The sequence below is a fragment of the Hyperolius riggenbachi genome, chromosome 1, assembly GCF_040937935.1.
Source record: "Hyperolius riggenbachi isolate aHypRig1 chromosome 1, aHypRig1.pri, whole genome shotgun sequence".
Taxonomy (NCBI): Eukaryota; Metazoa; Chordata; class Amphibia; order Anura; family Hyperoliidae; genus Hyperolius; species Hyperolius riggenbachi.
In genome coordinates this window covers 256,616,248-256,628,737 of record NC_090646.1, presented here as the reverse complement: position 1 = coordinate 256,628,737, position 12,490 = coordinate 256,616,248, and the positions used below count along the sequence as shown (strand labels likewise).

Below are 12,490 nucleotides of genomic sequence, written 5' to 3'. Positions count from 1 at the left end.
ACAGCGAATTGCTGTAATTGGCTGGCTGTGGGAGGGAGGGTGTTTTTAGAAAATAGAAGAAAAAAATTATAAATTTGTGTGTGTGTGTGTGTGTGTGTGTGTGTGTGTGTGTGTGTGTATGTATGTATATATATATATATAGATCTAGAGAGAGAAATCACAGCCCACCAACAGAAAGCTCTGTTGGTGGGCAGAAAAGGGGGGGGGGGTGTCACTTGTGTGCTGAGTTGTGCGGCCCTGCAGCGAGGCCTTAAAGCTGCAGTGGCCTATTTTGTAAACAAAAAAAAATTGCTCCAGCGATTAGCTCAGCCTCCTTGCACAGCTCCGGTTTTCTCTATGGGGAAGATCGTACATGACGTCACCGATGTCATGCGCAGACCTGATCCTCCCCATAGAGAGACTGGAGCTGTATGGGGAGGTTGCAGCGATCGATGGAGCCAGGCTGGATAATGTATAAGTGGCTGGATCGGGCGATTGGGGGGTGCCGGCTACCTATACTAGCTAGTCTAGTGCTAGCTAAGCCTTTTGCAGTTATGCAGTCTGTTGGATTAATCCTGCGGGACTCCTGAGGTGAGTGAGGGTTAAGCATTAAACATGTTGGAACCACCACATTTGCTGCGTATGTGTAGGGAGAGTAGTGGCAACAAGAGTAAAATAAAGTTCCAAAAGATCTTGTGGTTTTCCAGAAAATGGCACAGAAGTGTCAGAAGCCAAATAGGATTATTGCATGATGGACCGAGAACAGAAAGCAGCCTAAACATTAGGACATGTGGGTGATACCTAAGATTGAGAAACGGGTGGTGCTATGTGTAAACTCAACCCACTAGCAGCAGTCTTTTTCCATCAAAACAGCAGGAGACCACATTGGTAGCTTGCATCATGAACTTGATGACATCTGGGATGAATACCACCGATAAAGGAGTCTAGAAGTAATGCGATGACATGAGGCCCAAGGATGGAGGACCTGAGACCGAGTATAAATCGGCAAGAAAAAAAGCAGTGTGTGGCTTCTGGCCAGTTATTGCCAGGTAGATCAGATTAGTAACTGGCATCTAGACCTGGGTGAAGTGCATCATCAGTGGCACCCAAAAATGTATTATACAATAAGAGTGACTGGAGTACAGACAGCAACAGGAGGTGGCAGCGCTCTGGCACATAGCGTGGACTGCATTGGTAACTGGCATAAAGTGCTGGGTGTGGTACATCGTCAATGCCACTAAGTGTATAATACAGTTTGGGTGAATGGACTACTACTGATGGGCAGCTGCAGCAGAAGGGGCAGCATGGAGACTTGGGGAAGGGGTGCTATGTAGGAGTGCCTTTCCTGCAAAGGACACCCTTCCTTTTTCAAGCTAGCAACAAGCTGCTTGTTGGTGGATTCGGCGGTTGGCACAGCAGAGTGAAGGGGGAACAGAGAGTACACAGAGACATGTAATTGAACAAGAACATACCTCATGTGCCCCATTTGAAATGTAACATCTGCCTCAGATATACTTAAAGAAAAACCGTGACCAAGAATTAAACTTCATCACAATCAGTAGATGATGCCCCCTTTCCCATGAGAAATCTATTCCTTTTCACAAACAGATCATCAGCTCTTTATGGCTGATATTGTGGTGAAACCCCTCCCACAGGAAACTGGGAGGACCATGGTCCTGGCAGTTTCCTGTCTGAACCTCGTTGCATTGTGGGAAATAGCGGTTTACAGCTGTTCCCAACTGCCAAAACAGCAAGCAGCAGCTACTTCCACTGACCTCACCTGCCAGCAGTAAAAATGTCAGAATGTAAATCAGGGAGAGGAAAGCTTTTACACAAAGTAGTAATGGTTAGAAGTACACTACCACATTCTTGCAAGACCTCTTTGGAAGTATGGATGGATGACTGTACAGTATAGATATTTGTTTTCTTGTGTTCTCAGGATAAGGCAATGTGGTGGCTTTGTTGCCTGGAACAGCTTGGGGCAACCTCATGTGAATGGTAGGCTTGCAATGACAAGGAGCATAGGAGATCTGGATCTCAAGTCAACGGGAGTAATAGCGGAGCCTGAGACCAAACGAGTCAAGGTAAATATCGACTTTTGTGCAATGATTCTCACAGGGTTACACATGTGTATTCACGCTTCAGTCACTTAAAGGGGAACTGAAGAGAGAGGTATACGGAGGCTGCCATATTTATTTCCTTTTAATCAATACCAGTTGCCTGGCAGCCCTGCTGATCCTCTGCCTCTAATACTATTAGCCATAGCCCCTGAACAAGCATGCAGCAGATCAGGTGTTTCAGACTTTAAAGTCAGCTCTGACAAGACTAGCTGCATGCTTGTTTCTGGTGTTCTTCAGATACTACTGCAGAGAAATAGATCAGCAGGGCTGCCAGGCAACTGGTATTGATTAAAAGGAAATAAATATGGCAGCCTCCGTATACTTCTTACTTCAGTTCCCCTTTAACCATGAATTTACTGAGAATGTTGGAGCCACACAGCTGGGTTACGAAGGGAATTTGTGTGATAAACACCTGTGAAATTCCTAGCTGGACAGTAGTTAATGTTTATAGGTTTTTTTTTGTTTTTTTTTTTCCCCCCCATGTTGATATGCATGCATTTCTTTTTGTTGAAAATGTTTCCCATATTTTGCACACTATGCTGCCTTAAGAATTGTATCCAACGAAATTCTCTCTGTGCCATTGTGTCAGAACACATTGCATACATTTAAACAATTCTTGGAGTTGTGCCAGGTTTTTCTATTGTCTTCCCTTTCTGGTATCCAAGATGTACAGCCACAGGTATACTGATCCATCTGACCAGACCCCTGCCCTTACCTTTTGCGCGGTATCAGGTTTATAGTCTATGGGCTTGATTCACAAAGCAGTGATCACTGTTATCCCGCTGTGAAAAGGGCTTAGCGTGAAATTTTGCGTGAAACTGGCTATCGTGTGCAAAAATTCAGTTTGCGCGATAACGTGATCTTTTTTCGCACGTTAACGTTCCATGTTCTTGCAATAAATTTGCGTTCTAGTGCAAATTTTTGCTCGCGATTAAGTTTTTTTTTTTTCCCCACGTGAAAACTCACCAAAACATGTGCAAAGCACTTTCACAGCCGTGATAAGTTATCACAGCTTTGTGAATCAAGCCCTATGTATGACGACATTCATTGTACAGTTGCCTCCATCCTGACTTCAGTCAATCCTCTTTGTGTGAAGTGTCTAAGGGGGTATGGTATTTTGAATTATTATTATTATTATTATTATTATTATTTGTATTTATAAAGCGCCAACATATTACGCAGTGCTGGACATTAATTTAGGTAAATGAATGAAACCATAAACCAATCCATCCATTGCCATAATATGGCATGGGTGGAGGTGTGTGTGCAAGTATGAGATGCATAGTCACTCGCACAAAGGCCTTTTCTGTTATGTGAAAATCCAGGTGTGTGATGTCCTATGCGTCCATGGCGCTCTGCCTGAATCTTCTGGCCACTTAAAGGGGCACTACAGGGAAAAACTGTAAAATTTAAAATATGTGCAAACATACACAAAGTACATCCCCCCCCCCCCCCCCCCCCCCGAGTAAAATGAGTCATAAATTACCTTCCTCCCATGTTGCTGTCACTTACAGTAGGCAGTAGAAATCTGACAGAAGTGACAGGATTTGGACTAGTCCATCTCTTTATAGAGGATTCTCAGGGATAATGTTTATTTTCAAAAGCACTTAGTGAATGGCAGTTCCTCTGTCTAACTCCAAAAAAACTGTGTCGTGAGCAGGGAGGCTGGCCAGCATCTTTGTATAAATCCTTTTCAGGGAATATCTTTATAAAGAATAAAAGCCTTGCTGAGTATCCCCTATGAAGAGATGGACTAGTCCAAAACCTGTCACTTCTGTCAGATTTCTACAACCTACTGTAAGTGACAGCAACATAGGAGAAAAGTAATTTATGGCTCATTTTACTCTGGAAAAAAAAGTACTTATTTGTATATGTTTGCGCATATTTTAAATTTTATAGTTTTTCGCTGTAGCGCCCCTTTTTAACTCTGCAATAGTTTGACTCATCTACAATCTCACTAATATTGTAAATGCAAAAGTCTGGATGTTTGTTACTTAATCGCGCAACAATGGCTGAACGGATTTGAATGAAATTTGGCACACACATACTACATGACCTGGAATAACATATAGGATACTTTCTATCCCCATAACCAAAAAGTGGGCGGAGACAAATACAAATTTCACTGGGAAAATGTAAATTGCAGCCATTCTTACACTGTTAATGGTAGGATTCTCAAACTTTGCACAGTTGGTCACTGGGTGACTATTCAGAAAAGTGGGTGGAGCCTACAAAAGCCAATAAATATTCCACTTGAAAATCAATAGGTGAATTTTGAATTGCTGCCATTCTTGCACTGTTAGTGGCACAAGCCTCAAACCTGGCACAGTTAGTCATTGGGTGACTGGGGTTCAAATTCAAAGAAGTGGGTGGAGCCACAGCCAATCAGATTTGTTTCATTTCAATGCAAATTATTGATGCCAAAGACCGCAAAGCTCACAAACTAGGTCATTGAGTAATTGTGTTAGAAAAAGTGGGCGGAGCCAAAAGCAGGCAAATGCATACCTGGGCAACGCTGGGCCATCAGCTAGTATTATCTAATGTGTTACACTGGAAGTGTAGTAGAAGGAACTGTGGAGAGGACCCTTGGGTAGGAGAAGCACTGTATACCTGTATAGGTAAACATGCCAAATTTCAGTTTATATTTGGATTGATGCATATTGGGCAGCTGAGTGTCCATTCTCTTCGATGGTTCCACAGCAACTAGTATCCCCTGTTAGAGGCAAAGGCAAAAAGTAATTCAAATTTAAGAATGATTTACTGAATAACTAGAAATTGTACAGACCTAGTCATCTTTACGTCAAGAAATGTATCTTGGTACTGTAGAAATAGTGGGATTAAAGCCACTTTACACTCTTAATTGTAGTCCTGCATCTTCATACCTGTCCCAACAGTAAGTTAATGTAAGAGTGATTAAAGAAAAATGGGCTGCACTGCATGTAAATCATGCTGGAGAGCATGACTGTACTTGTAGATAACTTACTGTAGCTGCTTTAATCAATTTGACCATGTAAATTTACTGTTTGAAGAACAAGAATATGAAGAAAAAGACAAGTGTGTGTGTGTGTATTCTTATGTGTTCTGATATATATATATATATATATTTTTTTTTTATAGCTGCACCATGCTGATGATGGCTTCCTAGTATTAACTACTGATGGTATTAACTTCATTGTCAACAGTCAGGAGATTTGTGACATTATAAGTCAGTGCCATGATCCCAATGAAGCAGCACAAGTTCTTACTGAACAGGTAAATGTTTTCTCAAGAGAGAAAAAAATGACATAGAAAAATGATTGCCTTTTTCATGCACTGTTCTATACATTCTTCTGCAAGACCCGGTTCACATTAGCGGTTTTTTGAGGATTGGAACCTGAACGTATACTGTCAGGGGCGTAGCAATCGCCATAGCGTTGCTATGGGGCCCACCCGATCCCTACGTCACAGGGGGCCCGCAGCAGTGTTGCCAACGGGCCCTGTGAGCAGGAGGAGAGCAGCGCAGAGGAGGGAGAGCTGTGAGCAGCGGCGGAGAAGGGGGGGGGGGGGGGATGACCCCCCCCCCCCCCGGCAGGAGAGAGCGAGGGAGGGAAAGCACCCTAAGGTGAGGGAAGGGGGGGGGGAGACGCCCCCCCCCCCCCCTCCGCTGCTGTGCCCACCGCTCTCCCTCCACTGCGCTGCTCGCCTCCTGCTGGGGGGACACCTGCCTACATATACTGGGCACATATACCCCTGCCTACATATACTGGGCACATATACCTCTGGCTACATATACTGAATGATTCTCTATCAGAGAGTTCACATCTGAGCGGTTCGTTTCCGATCTGCTTGGCAAAGCGCTGCAGGTACCATTTTTTTTGGGGGGGGGGGGGGGGGGGATTTTGCTTCAATGTAAGGTATAAGAAAAACGCTCACAAATCGCTTTATCCCTTCTATTGCGTTTGTGTTTTTATGAATAAATACATTGTATTTATTAATTTCTGGGTGAGAGTTTAGTGAAAAAAAAAACAGGATGGCTCTGCAAAAGCACTTCATCAACATTTCTTTACCAAGTGTTCTAGCAACATCACCCAAGGAAGAGGGGACTCCGTCAAGCCTCCGTAGGGGAAAACACCTGGCGACACAATCCATGTCGTCTGTTGGTCTCAGCAAAGTCACGGAGTCCAGGCGTTTTCCCAACCCAATTATACCCAAACCATAACACACGCAAGCGCATATACTGTCGCTGTCGTAGGTGCGTGATTACAGTATACATCTGATATCCGCTTCTGCGCAATACAACACAGCCGAGTGTGGACACCTCGTGCTCACTGAATGGGAAAACAATGGCTTGCTTACTATGCCTGCGTATCTCATGCAACAATATTTCACGACTACCCGCTCAAACTGGCTGTAGCAGGATTCAGGAATGCATCAACATACTTCACTGAACCCAAATAGCATCCAGGACATCTGGAATTCAACTCTGATAATAACCAGGTACTGAACTCCAGTAATCAGAAGCAAAGACATATGAGAGTGAACACTAAACATACATGCATACATACAACATTCATGTCACTTGTGTATCTCAGATGTGAACAAAGCCTCCAGGTTCACTTTAAGCAGCCAGGTTGGAGGGGAGTGTAGGTTTATTTGCGGTTGGATAGTTTACTGGTTAAGACCAGGGTTCAAATCCTGGCCAGGGTCAGTACCTATTCGGTAAGGAGTTTAAGACCAGACTCCCTTGCACTGCAGGGTGGCCTCTTGAGTGCATCCCAGTGGTTGCAGTTCTTGACCGCTTTGAGTCCGACCGAAGAAAAGAGCTATGCAAATGTTCGGATTATTATTCCTACATGCCAGTCTTGTGGTTGGCACTTAGTCTGCTTGTTTGAAGAGACAATCTTCCATTTGTTGCTTATGAACACTCCCATGTTTCTGTTTTTTTTTTTTTTTTTTTTTACTACTATTAGTTATGTAGTGAAGGACTGGAGTCCATACTCAGTAGTTCAATCTATTGATTGAATGGAAGAACTAATGACACACACAGGAAGATTAGCTTAGCATGAGCAACTGCTGGGGAACAGACAAGTGTGTATGGGGAAACATACCTGGCGCTTTTTATAACCTGGCCTGGCGCTTTTTATAATAGGGGACAGCAGCGCAACGGGGGGGGGGGGGGGAATTGACTGGGCGCACTATAGAAGGACACAGAGGCTGGTCATTATATACAGAATATGCCTCCGTGTCCTAATAGGATTTCACAAACCCGTCCCCAGGTTCTCCATAATGGTGGGTGGAAGCTTTCCTTTGTAAAATGTTGAGTAGAAAAATGTTGCAACTACCCGGTGTCTCTAGTGGGAGACTAAATAGAGCAGCAGAGGCTTTGGCTAACTATCACTAGTTAGCAACAGCTGTTGACAGGCTTTCATATCACTTTTTTATGTTTCATTTTTTATTGTCCTGGTAGTATTAAACTTCTGCATTAACCTCCCTGGCCCATCATTTCTTTCTGGATTTATGGGTCTAAAAGCGGTACATTTTATATATGCGGGATGCATATAATAAAAGACTAGAACACAAAATTGTTAAAATAATTAAATTTAGGAATAAACGTAAATAGTGAAACTGTACAAATAAGGCACCAGACCTGGAGAGGTAGTGTACTATTACTATATTTATTATAATTAGATTATTCAATATTTGCACATTTCTTTTGCTCTAGGAAAGCAAAATTGTACATAACTATGTGGTTCAGACTGGCTGACTGTATAGTTTTGTGAACCATAGATTTATTAAAGCAATACGCCAAAATATATTGTATTTGTATAAGGCCCCTATCTTCAGTGGCACTTTGCAGCATACAGCACTGACATTTGTGGACACTGTAAATGCATATATAAATTCACGCCCAGCACAACTGGAACATCAGTCTTCCAATCTAAATAATACTTATGTTCAGATTTATTGCATTCTTAAGCTGTAAAGTTGTTGTATGATGCTAACAGGTTTTTTTTTTTTTTCTTTTTTCAGGCACTCCAATATGGGGCAGAAGATAATAGCACAGCCATTGTTGTCCCATTCGGGGCCTGGGGAAAGCACAAGAACTCTGAAGTTAGTTTTTCTTTTAGTCGAAGCTTTGCATCTAGTGGAAGATGGGCATGATGGGTGATGGTGTGTATCTAGAAATACAGCACAAGAGTATGCTTCAATGTGCACAGTGTCAATTCCTCATCTCCTCATGGTACCCAGTAGTTCTTACTTTCTAGCACAGGGCTAGAAGTATCATCCATAATTACTGCAGCCTGAGCTGATATTTACTGTATGTACATAACAAGCAATATCATTGTGGACAGTTATACTCCTGGTTTCTGGATTACTCTGTTCCAAACATGCTGACTTTCAGACTATCGTGAACAAACTAGCAGGACACTTTATTGCTCATTTTGCACTGCAGTACTGAATACTTCATGCTGGTTATTTGTCTGTTACAGGTTTAGATAGTGTAATATTTGTATTTATAAGATTAGATTTGAACTCTATTAAACCATTCTAGCAGCTGTTTTATACTCCATGAAGGGCGACAGTGGGTATTTTTAATGCAAACCTTTCAGATGCCCATGTTTCTTAAATGTGAACTTGAATTGGACAGATGGTCTTTTTGTTTTATTTATATATTATTCAACCGTCCTTGGCCATTTTAATCTTCAGATTTTCTGAATGTAATGTGTAAATAGTACTAGCTGTGGGTTGTAAGATAACAGAATACGCAGAACGGTCACTAGACCAAAATCGGGTGTCTGTACCATGAAATATTCTCATCTATACTGTGTTTTGTGCATGTGAATTTTTAGAAGCCCTATTTCTAATACCTATAAGGTAATAAAGTGTGGGTAAAGCTGTATTTTCTAACTTCTTCTACATGCACCATTGCAGAGTGATGTGAATACAGTATATGGTTAGCATGGCTATTCTGTGTTCAGGCACTGGATGAATTTAACATGGTGGTAACATGCTGGCGCCTGGAACTGAAATATAGTACAGTCACTGCTGCAAGGTCTTTGGAGATGTATGCTCTGATCAAAAAACAGTAAATCATGGATTGCATTAGGTTCTCGTGTCTTGGTTTCATTTTAAACACCTGCTAAATCGAGGCCACATACTGTGTAAACTATTTGATCAACTACTGCATTATAGGGTGGCCATAAACTTACCCTCCTGGTGTTAGGTGTGGATAATTCTGCATATGATAATGCACACTTGTTAGTTGTGGGTTATAGCACAACTGGCACCTCCATACAATGGTACATGCAACCAGTGCCTATCTACAGACTTGGTACAGCAACAACAAACCCCTGTACAAAAAGATGACACCACACTGGTTTTGAAGTTCAAGCAGTTGTATTAGAGTATCAATCCTATAACGTATTTCAGGTGCGAGTCCTTGATTTCCATGGAAGATAGGTCTCCTAGAGCTTCCCTAACCAGTGGCAGTTTTTACATAAAATTTCCCTGATGTACTGCATTGTATGGCCTTTCAGAATAATGCGCACAGCTGACAGTTGAGTGTGCAGACATTGCCTTCCCTACACTGTCTACTGTAGATCAAGTACTGGTTACATGTTTCTGAAAGAACTCTTTCCTAGGCCTGCTTTCCACTGCCTTACAAGCTGACACTGTTGCTCTACAAGTAAAATTTGTAAATTTTGTTTTTACACTGATTGAAGTGGAGTTCATTTGTAGTACTAGATAGTTTATCACCAACAGTCACCAGTTAAACTGGCCAATTTATAATTAATTTGATCACCCTTTAAGCACCTTACTAGATATTTTGTACCTCAGGTGACAGTCTGACTTAAAGTGGTATGAGACCCAGCATTTCTTCTTTGCTCTAAGGGCTCGTTTCCACTATCGCGAATCCGCATGCGTCCAACGCATGCGGATTTGCACATGGTATGCAAGTGGATGGGCCTGTTTCCACTGTTGCATTGGTGATGTGCGTTTTTTTTCAGCGGTGAAAAAACGCACAAAAGAGCCAACGATTTCGCCTGAGAGTGGAATGCATGCGAATCGCATGCAATGTATTTAATAGGGAAATCGCATGCATTTTCCCCATGCGTTTTTTGCCGCGAATTCGCATAGGTACGATGTAAATTCACACAGGCAGTGACATGGTTAAAATCGCATATACCCTCACCTATGCGAATTCGCATGCGAATTCGCGGCAAAAAACGCATGGGGAATCGCATCCGCATGCTATTTTATCAGCGGTGGAATTCAGGCGATAACGCACCGCAACAGTGGAAACGAGCCCTCAAAGATTATTTACAGCATAGAATATACTCCACAAGCAGAACAGCGTTTAAACAGTTAAACACTTTTTCAATAGAAAGCTCCCTGCAGTGAGATCCGAATCCAAAATGGTGATAACATTATCTTGTGCTTACTTCATTGTAGCAAAAGAGGAATGTATACATTCCTTGGCAGCTGTGAAGCGCCTTCTAATGCTAGCCATACATCTAGCAATGCCTGTCAGATTAGACCAAAAGACAAATCTCTTTGTAATCAAATCTGATTAGAGAGATCTCTCGGCTGCCTATACACCGCAGGCCGATTCCTGGTCAATTTCATGCTGGAATTGCTCTTGTGACGCTGCATCTGATTGACTATTTATTTGCTTTTAAAGGGAACCTAAACTGAGAAGGATATGGATTGTTCCTATTAAAATAATACCAGTTGCCTGACTCTCCTGCTAATCCTGTGTTTCTAATACTTTTGGCCATAGCCCCTTAACCTCCTTAGCGGTAACCCCGTGTGTGACACGGGGTAAGCCGCCGGAGGGTGCCGCTCAGGCCCTGCTGGGCCGATTTAAATTTTTTTTTTTTTTTTGCTGGACGCAGCTAGCACTTTGCTAGCTGCGCCAGCACCCCGATCACCGCCGCCGCGTGCCCGATCGCCGCTATTCGTTGCGGCGCGCCCCCCCCCCCCCAGACCCCGTGTGCTGCCTGGCCAATCAGTGCCAGGCAGCGCCGAGGGGTGGATCTGGAGTCCCAATGACGTCGGTGACGTCATCCCGCCCCGTCGCCATGGCAACGGGGGAAGCCCTCCAGGAAATCCCGTTCTTTGAACGGGATTTCCTGATCGGAGATCGCCGAAGCGGGCGGGGGGATGCCGCTGAGCAGCGGCTATCATGTAGCGAGCCCTGGGCTCGCTGCATGATTTAAAAAAAAAAAAAAAATTAAAAAAAACTGCTGCGCTGCCCCCTGGCGGAATGTTTCATACCGCCAAGGGGGTTAACAAGCATGCAGATCAGGTGCTCAGACTGAAATCCGACTGGATTAGCTGCATGCCTGTTTCAGGTGTAAGATCCAAATACTACTGCAGCAAATTGTTCAGCAGGAGAGTCAGGCAACTGGTATTGTTTGAAAGGAAACATCCATATCCCTCTCAGTTTAGGTTCCATTTAACCACTTGAGGACCCACCCTTTACCCCCCCTTAAGGACCAGCGCTGGTTTGATTGATCTGTGCTGGGTGGGCTCTGCAGCCCCCAGCACAGATCAGGGTGCAGGCAGGGAGATCAGATTGCCCCCCTTTTTTCCTCCCTATGGGGATGATGTGCTGGGGGGGTCTGATCTCTGCTGCCTGCGAGTGGCTGGCGGGGGGGGCACCTCAAAGCCCCCCTCCGCGGCGAAATGCTCCCCCTCCCTCTCCTACCTGGCCCCCTTTGGTAAGCCGGGCTGCACAGGACGCTATCCGTCCTGTGCAGCCAGTGACAGGCTGTCTCCTGTCACATGGCGGCGATCCCCGGCCGCTGATTGGCCGGGGATTGCCGATCTGCCTTACGGCGCTGCTGCGCAGCAGCGCCGTACAAATGTAAACAAAGCGGATTATTTCCGCTTGTGTTTACATCTAGCCTGCGAGCCGCCATCGGCGGCCCGCAGGCTATTCACGGAGCCCCCCGCCGTGATTTGACAGGAAGCAGCCGCTCGTACGAGCGGCTGCTTCCTGATTAATTAGGCTGCAGCTGGCGACGCAGTACTGCGTCACTGGTCCTGCAGCTGCCACTTTGCCGACGCACGTTATGAGTGTGCGGTCGGCAAGTGGTTAAACAAAATCAGTTGCCTGGCAGTTCTGCTGATCATTCTTGCATCAGTGGTGTCTAAATCACACACCTGAAGCAAGCATGCAACTAATCTTGTCACATTTTTGTAACAAACATCTGATCTGCATATTTCTTCAAGGTCAGTGGCTAAAAGTATTAGAGGCAGAGGATCAGTAGGACAACCAGGCAACTGGTATTGTTTAAAATGTAAATAAATGTCAGCCTCCGTATCTCTCTCACTTCAGTTTCCATTTAACCTCCTTGGCGGTAACCCAGTGTGTGACACGGGGTAAGCCGCCGGAGGGTGCCGCT

The 12,490-nt window shown here is 44.1% G+C and overlaps 1 protein-coding gene across 1 annotated transcript in view; it reads left to right on the top strand.

The window, feature by feature from the left end:
- PPM1K (protein phosphatase, Mg2+/Mn2+ dependent 1K) overlaps window positions 1-12,051 on the top strand; it is a 36,626-nt gene extending 24,575 nt beyond the window's left edge. The window contains exons 5-7 of the mRNA XM_068233158.1: window positions 1,919-2,063; window positions 5,217-5,351; window positions 8,109-12,051. Of these exons, the coding sequence (XP_068089259.1) occupies window positions 1,919-2,063; window positions 5,217-5,351; window positions 8,109-8,240 (412 nt within the window). The 3' untranslated portion in view covers window positions 8,241-12,051. The remainder of the gene's footprint in view (window positions 1-1,918; window positions 2,064-5,216; window positions 5,352-8,108) is intronic.
- Window positions 12,052-12,490: the final 439 nt, after the last annotated feature.